General features: G+C 37.5%; 1 protein-coding gene across 1 annotated transcript in view; it reads right to left on the bottom strand.

Annotated features, from left to right (window-relative positions):
* ankfn1 (ankyrin repeat and fibronectin type III domain containing 1) overlaps positions 1-16,791 on the bottom strand; it is a 212,044-nt gene that overhangs the window by 57,834 nt on the left and 137,419 nt on the right. The window contains exons 9-15 of the mRNA XM_031894809.1: positions 16,511-16,610; positions 15,284-15,416; positions 13,086-13,202; positions 10,077-10,292; positions 9,004-9,170; positions 5,366-5,516; positions 2,308-2,476 (exon numbers count right to left, since the gene is read on the bottom strand). Of these exons, the coding sequence (XP_031750669.1) occupies positions 2,308-2,476; positions 5,366-5,516; positions 9,004-9,170; positions 10,077-10,292; positions 13,086-13,202; positions 15,284-15,416; positions 16,511-16,610 (1,053 nt within the window). The remainder of the gene's footprint in view (positions 1-2,307; positions 2,477-5,365; positions 5,517-9,003; positions 9,171-10,076; positions 10,293-13,085; positions 13,203-15,283; positions 15,417-16,510; positions 16,611-16,791) is intronic.

Raw genomic sequence — 16,791 nt, 5'->3', positions numbered from 1 at the left:
TTATGCTTACCTGTCCCATAAAAACTCCCTGTGTAGTTTCATTGGAGAGAAAGTCTCCTTCAGTCCACATTCACAACCTGCTCTAAGGAAAGTCAACCCTAGGCTTATTTGGGATTCCATTTCAAGTTGAGTATCAGAGATGTCTTTTGGTGAGTGCTAATAGGGGTGACTGCCCTCAGTCCCAGATATTTTGGGACCCCTTAAACAGCAGTTTTAGGTAGGAAGAATGGGGGATTAGTAAGTATAGGGAAGAAAGACTTACAAAGTAACATTTCATATGAGTCACCTCAGTTGCTGTTTTGGCCTAGATGCATTCATCAATAAACATGGTTCATAGTGTTCAGATGCCGCATTGTGAGTTATGTCAACATAATGTTATTTATGCTTATATAGCAAAATTTTAATATATCTGTCTTCTTGTCTTTCCATCCATCCTCCTAAATATAATGGAAGCCAAGACTATACTCAGCTAATATATATAAATATATATGCATCCTAGAGGTCCTGAAATGATAACGCTAACATGTTGGGGACTACTAACAAAGTTAAATGCAAGAAAAAATATTTTGCAAACCACCGAATATTGCTGGTTTACTTGCTAACATAGAGAATTTCATTAGGATTCCAGGACTTATCTGGTCAGAGGTAATATTACTAACAAGCTTGTTATAAGAATATTGTAACTGCTGGGCAGGTCAAGACAGCCTGTGTGTGTGACATATCACAATGGGGTTACAATTCTTGGTTCCATCCTGGCTGGCTCCGCATACCCTCAGGCATGTCACCTTATCTTCCTCTGAGATTCCTTCAGTCTACGCTGGCCCACATGGTGCGACAGATAGACAATTAGCGTGTTAGTGTTAAATTATATAAACCTTGCCACAGCACAGTCCTGTGTATGGATGAAAATCGAGATACAGAGTTGCAGGCATGTATATGCAAAAGGGAAAGAGATTGTCATACTGGTGTCTGTGCTCTGGTATCAATATACCTGTATTTATGTGTTATTTATCTGTATTGGTCTGTATTTACTCTAATCATATGTGTCTGTATAGCTAATTACAAGTACCCATGCATAAGGCAGGAAAGGTGTGCTTTTTTTTTTTTTTAACAAATATTGCCTAAATAAAGGGATTTGGTTATAAAATAAACTATGATATAATGAAGGCAAATAACTCAAATCAAATGTTGTCACATCTGCCTATTTTTGACCTCAAATTCAAAATGCTATCTCATTGGGTGGATCAGCAAGCAGGTAGGTTCAACATTTTTACTGTTTTTATCATATCTCTATCAACAACCCTATGTTATGGATATTAAGTTATTACTCTTCAAAATGTATGCTTATAGTAAAAAATTCAAAAACCCAACACAGATTAACCCAGATATAAAGAGATTAATTGGAAGGTATTTAAAAACAAATCACCAGAGAAAAAAATCCTGCAAGTGTTGTGAAGCAGCAATCAAGAAGGCAGAAATTCATAATGATGAACTGATTGCTTTAGTTAAAAAGGCTAATACCTCAATTTTTATCACTAGTACAAAGATTTGGTTACAGGGAGTTCTGCAAAAGCAACTGTGCTTTTGTCATTTGCTCGATATATACAAGGAGTCAGTTATAGGACCCATATGTAGTTGTACAGACAACTTATTTTGACAAGTTGTCAGTGGCTGATCCAGAATACAATACTTAAATTATTGTGAACAAGGCACCAGGGCCTGATAAATAAAACACATCCTCAAGTACTTAATGAGCTTAGTTCTGTTCTAGCCATTATTTCTGTTTTGCTCAGATATCCTTTTACCTGGTATGGTACCAATGGACTGCAGGAGAGAATGTTATTAAGAATGGTATTATACAACTTAATCAGAATGGCTATATGAAGGCCAGATCATGTCAACCTACTTTACTTGCTGTAATGCACTCAGATGGACAATGTTATGTTTGTAAATGGATAGAGAAATCGATTAATGATCATGTACAGAGGGTGCCCTAAAGTCTCTATTGGATGAACTTATATTTAATCTGTTTATAAATGAATTGAAGTAGGGTGTTGAAAGCAATGTTTCTGTGTCTGTGAATGACACAAAACTACGTAGGAACATAACAATGATTTTCATGCTACTTTTATGCTATTAAATAACTACCTCTGTGCTAAAGTTGTTTGTCATTTGACTGTCTAAGACTGCACAAAGCTACCCCACATATAGCCTCCTTATTTCTAACAATGATTCCATTGCAGTCCGGTGATTGGATCAGAGAGAGTTTAGTTATGCAAGGCTAAAACAGTGTGTGTCTAGGCATACCTAGTTCAAATATCTGAAGAGGGAGGTTAAGAAATCCTGAGTGCGGTGTGTAAGGATTGCTCTGTCCTGGAGCACTGCAGACATCATCTGAGGCCGGGAGCAGCAGAAGAAAGGAAACATTGTGACCAAGCTCTAACACCTCGTGTGTATACAGTCGAAAGTGCTTGGCCTGCCAGGTGACACAAAAAGAAAATGTTAGAACAAGGCATTTTCTTAAACACAAAAACATAATGTCATCTATTGCACCATACATAGATCTGCCAAAAGCAGAAAAGTGCATTCCCTTCAATGCTGTAGGCTTGTAAAAAAAAGTTAGTGTAATGTAATAAACCTTGATGTTTTGCCCCATGGTCTAGTAACCCATAGTAGCCACCGCTATGTTTAACAGATAAGTTGAAGGCTTTGGATTTCTCCAGACACAAATCCATCCAGAAGTAGGTAAAAGTGTAAATGTTGACACATCAAACTACATTATTTCACGGCTTAGATCAGTCACTCAGAATTTAAATTTTGAGTAAATATTGGCTTTGTGAAGCTGAAGGCAAACAACAGCATTCGTTTTTTGTTGAAACTGGGTTAAAGGAGTAAATATTCCGTGCTGTAGTAATACTGGAGGCAGATGTTTTGTGATTTCTGTTAAGGGTCTGTCCAATTTGACTCTTGTGCCCACGCTCTATCTTAATGCAGTTCCCCCTTGACAGAGAAGTCAAAGTCACTGGGGGGTAGCAAATGTTAGTCATCCCCCAAGTAATTACACCAGCTTACCTAATACCCTGGGTTGGTGCTCCTTTCAGCAGGAAACTGTACCAGCCAGGGGTACTTCGGTGAGCACCACAGAGCAATCTTCTCTTCTTCCTTTTCCGCACCAGGTGTGCATATCCAGTAGAATTAAATTCGACATGTTTGTTTTTGCTCTTACCCCAGGCGAGTATAGTTTTCTGCTAACATGAGCACCAGTGCAGGTTATCAGGTAAGCAATTATAATCATTGCAGGTGAGCACATTTTTTCCTTTTCCTATATAAGATATTCTGGCTCCTCCAGTACTGCAAATATTTCTGCTTATTTTTTCCCAAACTTGATGAACTGATGAACATTCAGTGAAGGTCTCTGTTTGTACTATCCATTAAATGCACTACATTTCAATTTCAGGTGTGTTGCTGTTCCATAGGACAGCTGTTTGTTACTTCATGCCCAGTTGTTGTCACTTCTGGGTAACCCCGTTTTTTGTCCCCTTTCAACTCCCCAACTTGCCAAATCATTTTGCTCCCATACAGAAGATCATCTGACTTTTTCTTCCAAAAATCGATTTTTGTATCTTGAATCAACATTTGGGACTGAGCACTGTGCAGCATGTTTCTTTGCTTAAAGCTTTTCTATTCTAACATAACAGCAGCGAGCAACAATTTACTTTGCTTAAAAATGTAGTCTGCATGAATCCCAAGCAACTGTACAGCTCATGCATGCATAAACCATAATAAAAATCTCTCATTTTGATAAATACATATATTCACAGTGCTCCCATTTACACTAATGCCTTTTTACGTAGGTGCCTTATATTTTTATTAGGAGACGTTCCTGACACTTTTTAAACGTCCTTAGATTAATGGGCACCTTTGTATATACAATGCAGTCCCATTTAACTCCTGGAGCACAGCTGGAGGCCTCCTTGTGGATTGCACACGGCTTTTCATAAAACTAGTTTTATGGCTGATGAGATGAGATGTGAATTCTGAGCAGTGGGACCCCAGCTGTGTTACGGGACTGCGTTTATCAGCGGTTTTCCATAACACCAGCAGACCACCCCTAACTTGGCTATTTATTTTCGGTGCGCACTTCATTTTGAAAATAATATGTAATGTGTTTTTCAAATTAGGAGGCAGATAACAGCTGATAGTAAATGATTTCTAATTTATTGCATGCCATTTTGTGGTTACGGGAGTGGGCTTTAGGTTGGACGCAAAGTTCTTGACATTTTTCCAAGTGGTTTCTAATGTAAAAATACACTTAGGGACTGATTTACTAAAGGATTTTTTCCCATGAAAGTGTAAGTAAAAAATAATTTTTTCCCTAAATATTTAATATTTTTCCCCATATAAGAATAGTCTGGCTTTGTTCAATGTTTAAGCTTTTGGATTTATCCCCTTCAGTTCTAAATATTTCTGACCCTTTCTATGTGTCAGAACCATGCTTAGCACAAAGGGCATGTTTAGGGCTAATAGTTTCTTCTTCTCAGATCTGTTTTCCAAAGAATATGCATGTTATTGTGGGAATTGGAGACTTGTTGGCTGGAGGAGAGCTCACTACCAGAGCAATGTTTCAGTGGTATTAGTGATACAGACAAAAAGTGTGTGTGTGGGGGATATCAATAACAATGTCTTCTCAATAACGCAGGTACCCCTTCAGTCAGATTTTGCAGCATGCAGTAAAATATCTGTGGAATAATGTAAATAAACCTTAAAGTTGTTAAAAGTTTGAGACATGCTCAGCTCGAATGTCTAAAACCATGGTCTATATGGCATCCCTTGTTCGTTCACTGATGTAACCAAATAAAAAATACAAATTGGTTTGTATAAAAAAGGCAATGGCAACTGTCACAAAATACAGATGGAGCTGGGTTTATTGGTGCATTATAGGTCAACAGGTTGCAGAGATACTCCATTAGCTGCAGTCAAAATTCTGTCATTCGCTGAGAAAAATGCTCCATCAAATGTGCTGGTTATATGTCTCTAGCTTTTAAAAGCCTATGTTTATCACTAGGTATAAACTTTCATTCTAGAGCAATCATCTTCTATCATTTCTCAACACTAAAACGATTGTAGAATACTTCAGTGAACTTAAAAGTGCCAGCTAAAGTTGGGCAGTTAATTCGGAAGAGTTGACTTACTAAGATATGTGCTAAAGTGTGCCAGTTCTGCAACACATAACCAGGCAATCAAATGTTTACTGTAATGTTACTTGTATGATTTGGGTTAAACCCAAACAAACTTGAGGGTAGAGCTGAGCAACCTGATTCAAATCAAATGTATAAAGAGTATGTGGGGGAAAAGCTTGCGGTACCTGGTGCAGAGGTAGATTGATCTGTTTCAGCAGGGCTTTGACTGCTAGCTTGAGATCATAGAGGAACAGTTGTGTGTGTTCATCTAGAGATAGGTCCACACTGTCCACAGACTCCGACATAGAGAGATTTTGAATCCATTCCCACTCATCTCTGTAAAATAAGAAAACTATGTATTATTTAAAAATGAAACGTATCAAACTATACATGGTTAAAAATCTGGGGGTGGGGCATATTTTTGCCATTATTATTTTTTTCTTCTTAATTTGGATGAAAAGAAACTGAACATCATTTATTATTAAATTAAATAATGACAATTAAATTAAGATATTAGATACCCAGTACTGTAATTAATAAGGTTTTTGTTAATGTTATTTCAAATGAATATTTCTAAATCCAGGAATTGTGTTTGTTGGTCATACCACTGCACATCAAAAACCTGGTCTTTATCCTCCTAATTGTTGGAGCTCGTTAACAACATATTCACATAACATACATATACACAGTACTAACTTGCACCAGTGCAGCTGCTCATAGATACCAATCAACTATTATTATTGATTAATAGTGATGAACAAAACTGTCCTGTTTGTGAAACTGCAGAAAAACTAATGAAAAGTTGTCAAATGTATTGAGCTTAATGGGTGTTTTTTACCTCATTTTTCTTGCGCTAAATGCATTGGAGTCAATGGGCATTTTTTCTTGCATCAAATGGACTGGAGTAAATGCTAGTGGTTCAGTTGTCATTTGGGGCTTATTTCAGCCAAGGCAGCAATGAGGTACAAATAAAAAGATGCTGAATTGGACTATGGTTGGACGAATGGGTTAATTCTTGTTTGTTTCATTTAGTAAAGCTTTCTAGGTTATAATGATTCCAGGCTGTAGAACATTCCAAACATTCCACTAATATATTTTTCCATAATTATTATGGAAATATTTCACCCACGTCTGCTAAATAAACTCTGATAGGTATAATCGACTGTGCTGAGGTAAACACAAATCTATCAGCATTCATTAGGAACACTTTGCCACAAACCCCCTTTTTTTTTTTAGAAGAAAAAAACAAGGAAAATTGAAATATTTGAGAGAAAATCAAATCTTCAAATTAAAAAGATTAAAAGTACAACATGTTTCTAGTTAACGGTTTACTTGCTTCAGATTTCAAGCCAAAAAAATGGACACCCCGCCATGAAAATATAAACACTCCAAACATTAAACATGAAGGTTATTAAAGGTAGATATGTCTCGCAGCATTTTGTTTTTCTCTATAAATAATCCGGCTCATTCGTTATTTTTGGAAAACACAGTTCCAAATCACTCCGGTTTAACAAGAAAAGTACTGCCCTAATTTTAAAGGTTTTTTTTTTATTTTCTCCAAGAAAATATCTCCAGGGTAATGTTTAATGTGTTTTGTGGGATCTAACCACACAGCGATAATTATATGTGGCTTGAAAGGAAATAGAAAATTACTGTCAGCACTTGATTTAGACTGTAGCCCAATTTACAGTTGCTAATATGAAACAGCTTCCTGATTACTTTCAGCCAAATTAAAGAAAACAGTCATTATCACTTTTTTCTTGAATTGTTAGGATGCAGTCTGCATAGCAGATTTGCAGGTACTAAATGCACCTTTTTACATTAGTTTTTTCCTCAGTCACTTCCAACGCCACTCACTATTGGGTCCCTGTGTAGAGGAGAATTATACAGGAAATGACTAAACACTTATATAAAGTGTAGTAATGCACTACAACCAAACTAGAGGTATAGCAATACAAATTACTGACCCCGTATATCCCCAACCTGTCTTACTCATGAGCCAAACTCAGATATTAAAAGTATTGGCGAGCCACACAAGCATAAAAAAACTTGTCTACAAGCCAGAAATGTAAAAATGGGCCCGTACTTTGAAGCCACTGGGAGCAACATCAAAGGGGGTGGTGAGCAACATGTTGCTCATGAGCCACTGGTTGGGGATCACTGCCGTAGATGGTAAAGACACCTAGAACTATGTAGTTAGGACATAGTTTCAATAACATTTTTAATGAGATATGGGGAGCCTTGTGTGAGGCACATAAACTTTAGGTGATGGCACCAAATCCATCCTTAGTACCCTGATGCACTGTGTTAGGTTACAATTTCCTAGGTAGTTGCAGTCAGCCAACCAAGTTTATTATTTTACTCTGCATTGCCAATCAGAGCAGAGCAATGTGGGAAGGTAAGTTTTCACTTTTCTCCTATACTGCAAGCTAATTATATATTTCCGCTTTTGGGACACCACTACTCAAATGTGAAGATTAATACAATGTGTGCCATGGATTTTACAGCTGGGAGTGTATGATTCCTTTATTGGTTAATTGAGTTACGGTATATAATTCTTCAAGTATTCCAAGGACCTTTTTCAGGCCTATACATCTATAAGCAGCTTGAGTTATGGTACTTTTACATGGGGTTCATAAAAACTCATTATGTAAAATGAATTACATTCCTCCTAACTATTGGTAGTGTCCAATTTGCCTACGTGGGCTTAATGGCAATGCATGACTTTCAAGAAGACTTTACTGTTAATCCAGTGTGCAGCCATTAGCTTGAAATAGTTTCCTTAAACTCTCAAAGAACTATAAATTCCTAATTCTAAGTAAGTATAGTTAGCAATGGGAAGTAGGCTTCAGGACAGTGTGAGGAACGAGTTGAAGGGACGAATCATGACATGGTTAGCAAAGGCCCAGTGTCCTGGCAGAGGCAGGAAAACAGGTGACATTTTACCCAAACACCATAACCATGATAACCTTAGTCTGGAGGAGTTGGGAATGACTTCTGACTACATGTAGTTGCAGTCATGGGTATCTGATGAGGAGCAGGATGGAAGGTTATGACTATGGGTTTGTGGAGATTAGCTGTTGACAAGTTGGGGTATGATTGTTAAAGAAAAAGGGATAGGTGGTCTTAGGGATTCAGCTGGGGGGTAGGGGCTACAATGGCTCCCACAAATACAGCCTTTTCAACCCAAAACAGATTTATGTCTGACTTCTGTGTAATATAAGGATTTTATGGGGGTAGGGTGGGAAGTCAATGAGAGCCATTAATAAAGTTCACGTAGTGCATATTTATTCACATATAGTTGTTTTGCACACAGTTTCAGTAAACACTTTTTGAACTGCTGTGCCCGTCTTTCCTTTTTTTGCAACTGCACACAAATATTCGCAAATGAGGTTGAGGTTTGCATGAGTGTGCCCTTTGTGCATGTTTATTTCACGTGAATCTAGCACCGGTTTTCACTTTGCAAATATAAATTAGCATTTTGCTAAATCAGCTTAGCAAATATTTTTTCCGCCACCAAAGTTGTGGCAAAACTGGAACGCAGAGTGTGCGCATTAATATTCGCAATTATGCCATTTTTTAAAAGCTCTTAATGACAATAGCACTGTGAATAAACAATTTCAATTATGTTTGTGCATTTAATGCAACCATGTTGTCCAGATTTATAAATATAACTGCTCTGCGCAAAGTTTATAAATGAGCCCCAATATGTTATAAGGAGGGCTATACACTGACATGTCATGCATTATTTTCCCTCTGTACTCTAAAATAAATGTATTTTTTTTATGTATCTTAATAACTTTAGTAACTTAATGCCACATACCTGGAGACGTTGCTGTTGTCTCGGATTTTTACATGGCACAGCATATTGGGCAGCCTCTGAGAAACAAGCACTTTTATTTGATCGACAGAGCTGCACAGTTTCAAGTAGCCCAGGTATAGTCCGGGATGCAACCTCTGCTGGCTCCGCTTCTGATAGGCCAAGATCTCCTGCAGAGAAAAGTTAAAGATAATTATGTATATGTATAAATGCTTAGAATTCAGAATTTTGATTTACCATTTCAGTCAAATTACTTGACCTTTGCCATGAATCAGATTATTGTTTGACCTTCCCATCCTTTCCCCTCCCTTCTATAATATATTTACTGGATACAGCTATCACTTTTCTACATCTGGAGAGCATTGGGTTCTCTTAGGCTCTTTGTATGCCATAACACAGCAGATATGTATCTGTAGCGGGGACTGGGAAGCCTGGTTCAGTTCATACATCAGGTCCTTGACACATTGGGCATGTCAGCTTAGACTGTTTCTATGGGGCAACTATGGCACCGTGCCTGACAATTTCTGTGTATGAGGCTGTGTAAAACTAGAAGCTATGCAAAAAAAGTCACAATAAAGGTTCCCTTGTTTTGCTTCAGGTGGTGGGATATCCGTACTCTGGGATCAGCACCACCAGAATTGTCACCATGGCGACATATCTAGGTAAAGCGTTTTAACATTCACTGCCACACTGTGGATCGTCTTGGGTTTCAGAAAGTGCAGTCTGCTCCCTGTGTACACAGCGAATCAAAGCTGAAACTTGTCAATCATCATTGGCGGATGGCTGAAAACGCAATACCGTGCTCAAATACAGCAGCCTCATATACTGGTGTTTATTAAGTGAGAAGTAATTGGCATTACATCAACTTTTGAAAATTTCCCAAATGCGAGATATTAAATTGAGCTTTTGTGTGGCTTGTCATTGAAAAGGCACTAAGAAAGACATTTGTATAATGTAAGCAGATGTCATGTCTAGTCTTACAATACAATTAGTTTCTCTAAGTTCTTGGCATGTGGAACCGGTTTTCCACTGGCGGGTTCTCGGAGAAATAGCTTTGCACAAAATCATTACACTACCTGGATGGTTATGAGCAAGATGTCCAGAGCTGTCGGTTCTTCGGGAGTTGAAAGGGATTTCCTCTGGCTTTGCAACTTGGAAATTTGCATCCATTTGCCGTTGAAAAAAGAATACAATGTCTCCACTTCTCTGATTGAGACTATTAGGACGTTGCCGTGTCTGTCCTTAATGGGTTCGTAATACACTCGGCCTAAATTATGGGTGCCAAGTAAATTCTGGAAAATAAAACGCAGCTCTTAAATTAGAAATGTGTTGGTTTAAAGATTATTTGTTTAAGAACCCATGTGTCTGTTATATTTGTAATGGATTTTTAATATGGAAATTCCCTTTTTTTTGAACAAAGAAACCAAACCAACACACATATGTGTTTACAGACCTCATTAGTATTTCAAATGGCAGAATTTGCTTGTTTTTCTAAAGGTTGGTGGCAACAGTTGGAGAAAGGGTAGGAGAAGCTGACATGGTAACCACACAATGCAGATAGCCAACTGGTAGCAAAAGAGCAAGTAACTCTTTTGTGCTTGACACCTGATTGGTTGCTATGGGATACTAGACCTGGTTCAAATTGTTAACTGTAGTACATTAACCCACTAGTGTGCAATAGCAGTAATATAAAACTACACCAAACAGTGTAGCAGTTCACTAGCAGTATGACTGAGTGTGATGAATTAGAAAGGACAGAGTTGTAGGGTCACCAAGTATGCGAGCCCTACAGTGAGGGACAATGTGATCTATTTTCCAAACACATATGGATTTCTTTCATCTGCCACTGAACCATTATGGTCTTTATTCTTCAACCCAAAAGAAAGCAGTGCCACCTTCTATAATTTGTGACATAAAGACAAATTAAATGAAAGAACTTTTGAATGAAAAAATGGGAAGAAATATTTAATTCAAAACAAAACAAGTACCTTTATATATTTATTTTAGCAGGGCTTTCTAGGTACAGCTGACAGCATTGCATTTCATTGTGTTATTATTAATGACAAGGGTTCTATCTGCAATAATATAAGCAGGGTGTAATGTGAATTTTATGGGCCAAGAAATGAAGTCAAGCACATAAGAAGCTGATCCGTGTATTACAAGAATAGGAGCTTTCCTAAACACTTATGGAATAACTAAGATTAAAAGAATCATACAGGGTTTGGTAACAGAATTAACAGATTTCCTCAGGAAAGTTTTGTACTATATTTAACTGCATTTAGTGCCTTTTCATTTCCTTAATATTCCTCAATATTCAAAATGAATGTTTCATTCCAAGTAGGCTTAGGGGCTGATTTACTTACCCACGAACGGGTCGAATGGAGTCCGATTGCGTTTTTTTCGTAATGATCGGTACTTTGCGATTTTTTCGGATTCTTTACGAATTTTTCGGATCCAATACGATTTTTGCGTAAAAACGCGAGTTTTCCTATCCATTACGAAAGTTGCGTAAAAAGTTGCGCATTTTGCGTAGCGTTAAAACTTACGCGAAAAGTTGCGCATTTTTCGCGTAAGTTTTAACGCTACGCAAAATGCGCAACTTTTCACGTAAGTTTTAACGCTACGCAAAATGCGCAACTTTTTACGCAACTTTCGTAATGGATACGAAAAACTCGCGTTTTTACGCAAAAATCGTATTGGTAACGAAAAATTCGTACAGAATCCAAAAAAATCGCAAAACATACGAAAAAGTCGCAAAATGTTCGTTTTCAAGTCGGAACTTTTCCAATTCGGGTCGGATTCGTGGGTTAGTAAATCAGCCCCTTAGTCTAAAACACAAATTCAAATATCAAATGCACAACAAGTAGCACAGTTAGGATCCCCAAGGGCATCAGCATTTCAACACTTAACTTATTTCTCTTCTCGCCATGTTCATTCTATGCATTTTAGGAATAATGCTCTCCTGACTGTAAAATAATATTAGAAGACACCAAGGAGTTTCATGGCTATATAAAAGCACTGTGTTGAGTTATGCAGGTCAAGAACTCTAATTATCGCTTATGTATTATAAGGGAAACTATATCCCCTTCTGTAAATGATAAGGCTATTTGGCTTACAGCCAAAGCTCCAAGGGGCGTAAGGCCACTACTCCCTGGATAGAAGTTATGACATCACTGTATTAAACATAACATTGTTCACTGTTTATGACTTTTGTGTATATAGATAGATAGATAGATAGATAGATAGATAGATAGATAATAGATAGATAGATAGATAGATGATAGATAGATAATTAGAAGATAGATAGATGATAGATAGATAGATAGATAGATAGATAATAGATAGATAGATAGATAGATAGATAGATAGATAGATAGATGATAGATAGATAATTAGAAGATAGATAGATGATAGATAGATAGATAAATGATAGATAGATAGATAGATAGATTATAGATAGATAGATAGATAGATAGATAGATAGATAGATAGATAGATACATACATAAACACAAATATAGAGAGCATACTTGCACAGACATGGTTGTTCAGAAGACTGATGCTACATGGTTGGCATTTTAATGAATGGAGGGTTTTCTAGTAAGGTCACTAATTTTGTAGATGATCTTGCAACATTAATCAGGGAGTCAAACTTGTCTTTCAGCCTTTTTATAAATACATTTATAGGGGTAAATGTAATAACAACTGTAGTTATAGACAGTGCTGGGCCAAGCCAGTCAGATGCCCTACTCCATCCTGCCAGATACACAATGTGACAACCAGGGAGGGGGCAGGAGTTACAATGGGCAGAGGAGAGCGGATGGTAAGTGCAGGACTCAAGGGCCCAGACTCGGGGTAGGCAGACAGAAAAGGTATACACCAAGTGCCTCCCTACCACTGCACTGTAGGCACGTGGCTCTTCTGCCTACCCCTAGTTCTGGCTCTGGTTATAAATGCTCTTAGCAACAAATCAGCAGGTATTCATTACTGGTTGCTGTTACTAGAATTGAAGCCCCCTTGGCAATGTGTATTATATTACCATAACATGTGAAAGTGTTATATTAAAATTCAAACAAGGTCTCTAACCTGAAGCTGAGCTGCTGCTGCCAACATCTTCTGTCTGGCCTGGAGAGCAGTAGAAGAGGACATTGATATGGACATGCTCTGCCGCAGCCACCTGATATCGTCCCACATACATGACAGCTAGAAGAAAGACCACAACAAAACCACAATTGTTTAGACTGAATATCTCCACTGGCAGCTGAGATCCTCTTTATCAGATTCTGTAAATGTTATACATCATAGTGTGTTGTTGTAGCAACAACCACTATGATATTTTTAGCTACTTAATCTGGACATTTATGTAGGAATCACATATGCAGAGAAGATTCTTTTGTTAAACAGGTGTCAAAAAAGTCCACTTCCAGAATAGAATAATAAATCTGTAATGCATAATATTCCCTGTTCTTCCTTGCTGAGAAGTAGGAACCCAAATTCTTAAGGAAGGCTTAGGGCTAAAGTGCAGCCAGCTACGTGGGAACGTATATTTGTTAATGTTATAGAAATTGCATAGTCACCATAATTGCAGCAGCTAAGTGTAAAATCCTGCTCTGGGCCCTCCACTATATTTTCTACCTCTGTGTTCAAAGGCCCATTTGGCAGCTCTCATAAGGGTTAGCAGGTTCATTCTAGGTTTGTTTGAAAAATGTCTTTAAAGGGATAATGTCATGATTTTTAGGGTATACTTTTATTTCTAAATTACACTGTTTACATAGCAAATAATTCACTCTACAATTTAAAAATTTGTTCTTGAATCAACAAATGAATTTGTAGGTATAATATTGGTGTGTAGGCGCCATCTCAGTGCATTGTGCCTGAGTCTGAGCTTTCAGAAGGAGCCAGCGCTACACATTAGAACTGCTTTCAGGTAGCCTATTGTTTCTCCTACTCCCATGTAACTGGAGGAGTCCCAAGCCGGACTTGTATTTCTTACTATTGAGTGCTATTCTGATATCTACTGGGAGCTGCTATCTTGCTCCCTTCCCATTGTTCTGCTGATGGGCTGCTTCATTATTTCCTGTTTTCCCTTATTGTTCTCATTTTCATGATCTCTACCCCACCATTCTTCCCTTCCTTCCTTTTTTGCATTTTTCTAATTCCTTCCCAGTACATTTGTCTCTTTCTTCCTTTCCACGCCCTCTGCATGCTTTATTATCTCCTTTCCATTTGCCTTTGAATTTTTTCCTTTCCCAATTATTTTCTTAGCATTTTCATCTTTCCATTTTTCTAGAGACCTAACAATAAAGACAACAAACAGCTGATGGAGACAAGACTATAAAGGTCAGATTGAAGGACCTGAATGATGTTCTCTTTCATTATGAGTTTAAAACAGGCTTTCCTGCCTAAGATTTTAGTTTAGGGCCTCTATAAATCTTGCTTATTATAACTGGACAGGCTTCTGTGGCCATGTACCGCATAAAAAGAATGACTGCTATGGTAACCTCTGGACAGGCTCTTGGTGTTTAAGCAAGACACTGGGGACTCATACTGCAGAACTGCAAACAGTATCATATGGGGGTGCTTTAGATCACATGGCATGGGTACCTTGCACATCTGGAAGGCATCATTATTCTTGAACTATATATACAGGTTTTTGAGCAACATATGCTGCCATCCAGACTATATCTTTTTCAGGAAAGGCTTTGCTTATTTCAGCAAGACAATGCCAATTGTATTATACCAGCATGGCTACACTAGTGCCCTGCCTGTCCAGACCTATCACCCATTAAAAACATTTGGCACATTTTGAAATGACAAATACAACAAAGGAGACACCAAACTGTTGAACAGCTGAAATCTCGTATCAGGCAAGAATGGGACAATATTTCACTTTTTAAAACTATCAGCAATTGGTTTCCACAGTTATCAAATGAAGTCTTGTAAGAGAAGTGGTGATTGCAACACAGTGTGAAACACGCCCCTGTCCCAACTATTTGTTGTATTTGTATTTTTCAGAAAACATTGACATTTCGCAGTTTCAGCATTTTATATGTTGTCTTTGTACTGTTAGAATTTAAATACACGGTTTAAATGATTTTGCATATCACACCATACTCTACCTCTATTTTTTTTTTACATTTTACACAGTGTCCTAACTTTTTTGAAACCGGGGTTGTAAATCCTAAAAAATAGCTTTCTCCCAAAGGTATCTTTGGCAATACTGGAGCTGCAAATCTACTTTTGTGGGGTTTCTTTGAGACACAGGCATAGACGATATCAATTACCTTTGTAAACCAGAGGAAATCTTGCATAATAGAACTGGTGCAGGAATCATCGATTTCTACAATGGGTATATGGTCTTCATTGGTTACTAACATGTTGTCTTTGTAATAAAATACCACTGCCAAGTAGAGACCCCTGAAAGCGAAACAAATAAGGTTTGTTACATAGAATGATATTTTAGAGGTTAATAAGCCTATACTAACGGTACCCTGGTTTTATTAGTAATATGATGACTGACATATGTACATAAACCACTACAATTCATTATTTGTGCACTTCCTTATATGAGATGGGGCACACAGACATTTAAGCAAACAAAAAGTGAATCCTTCTTATTAGCTGTAGAGATAATCTAAAGAAAACATAACCTAAATCTGTACTACCCAGTATTACATGGTCAGAGAGACCAAAATTCTACTTGTGGAACCAACTGGAAAAATAAGAGGTTCACTGAGACACAAGGACAATTATATTGTTTTTGGAACCACTGCCAGAATTAATTGTAAGTGCCCTATCACTTTACAATGTGCCACATTCTTCACTTTGTCTTATGTACCCATTACACAGAGCTGGTGTATATTTCCTATCATATTTCAGTTCTGTGCAAAGTAACACCAATGAATGCACAAAAAAGCACAAATCTTGAAAATCCCATGAAAGTCCTTGTCACATCTAAGGGGCAGAGCTATGTTCTTGAGCTATGACTATTATATTCTTGTATAAGTTTGGGCTACAAAGGCCTAGTATAAGACCGGATGCATTTTAGATCACTATCAATCCTTCTAAGTGGTAGCAAAAAAGCTGGAAGAACATATTTGCAATTATATATGTATGGTGGATACCATATTGCTTCCTTTTGTTGAAGTAGTTTCCATAAACTGGATTAGAACCTCATCCTTACCTGACAGCACTGTTGTCTGCCTTAGCTAGCAACATGGCATCTCCGTATAATGTTTAAATTCAATCAAGTAGTGAAGGGATCTTTTGTAAAACAGCATAATCAATGCCCTCATACTTTACATAGAGTCTGAAGGAAAATACCTTACTGAATTTCCTTTCAAAAAGGTGTGGTGGTCTTACCACAGTTTCAGTAAAATAAAGACAGTCCACCAAAACAGAAATAGAAATGCCTCAATCATGAAAGTCTCGTTTTTTTGAGAAAGATAGAAATCCACTATGCGCAGCTAAGGCATATGTTACTGTAGTCTCATTTTCCAGACATGACCCACCTTTTTAACGTCTTGACAAACTTGTTTGAGGAGTGGAAAAGATGCTTCAAACTTCTGGATACCGACTGTTTGCGGCTTGAATTTTGTAATTTTGCACTTTCTAAAATAAAGGGGATGCTGGGTTATTTTTGTTTGTATTCACAAAACATTTTGGCTCCAATATATTGGGTTAATACAATTACAAAGTGAATTGAGAAGAAAGCATTATCAGCCACGTTGCCTTGGGGTAGGAATCAATGGCTAGGTGGTGAAAGAAAGCTCTACACAAACTATGAGGTTAT

The sequence above is a fragment of the Xenopus tropicalis genome, chromosome 10 (assembly GCF_000004195.4).
Source record: "Xenopus tropicalis strain Nigerian chromosome 10, UCB_Xtro_10.0, whole genome shotgun sequence".
Taxonomy (NCBI): domain Eukaryota; kingdom Metazoa; phylum Chordata; class Amphibia; order Anura; family Pipidae; genus Xenopus; species Xenopus tropicalis.
The sequence above is the reverse complement of the archived record's forward strand: the minus strand, read 5'-3'. Positions and strand labels throughout refer to the sequence as shown.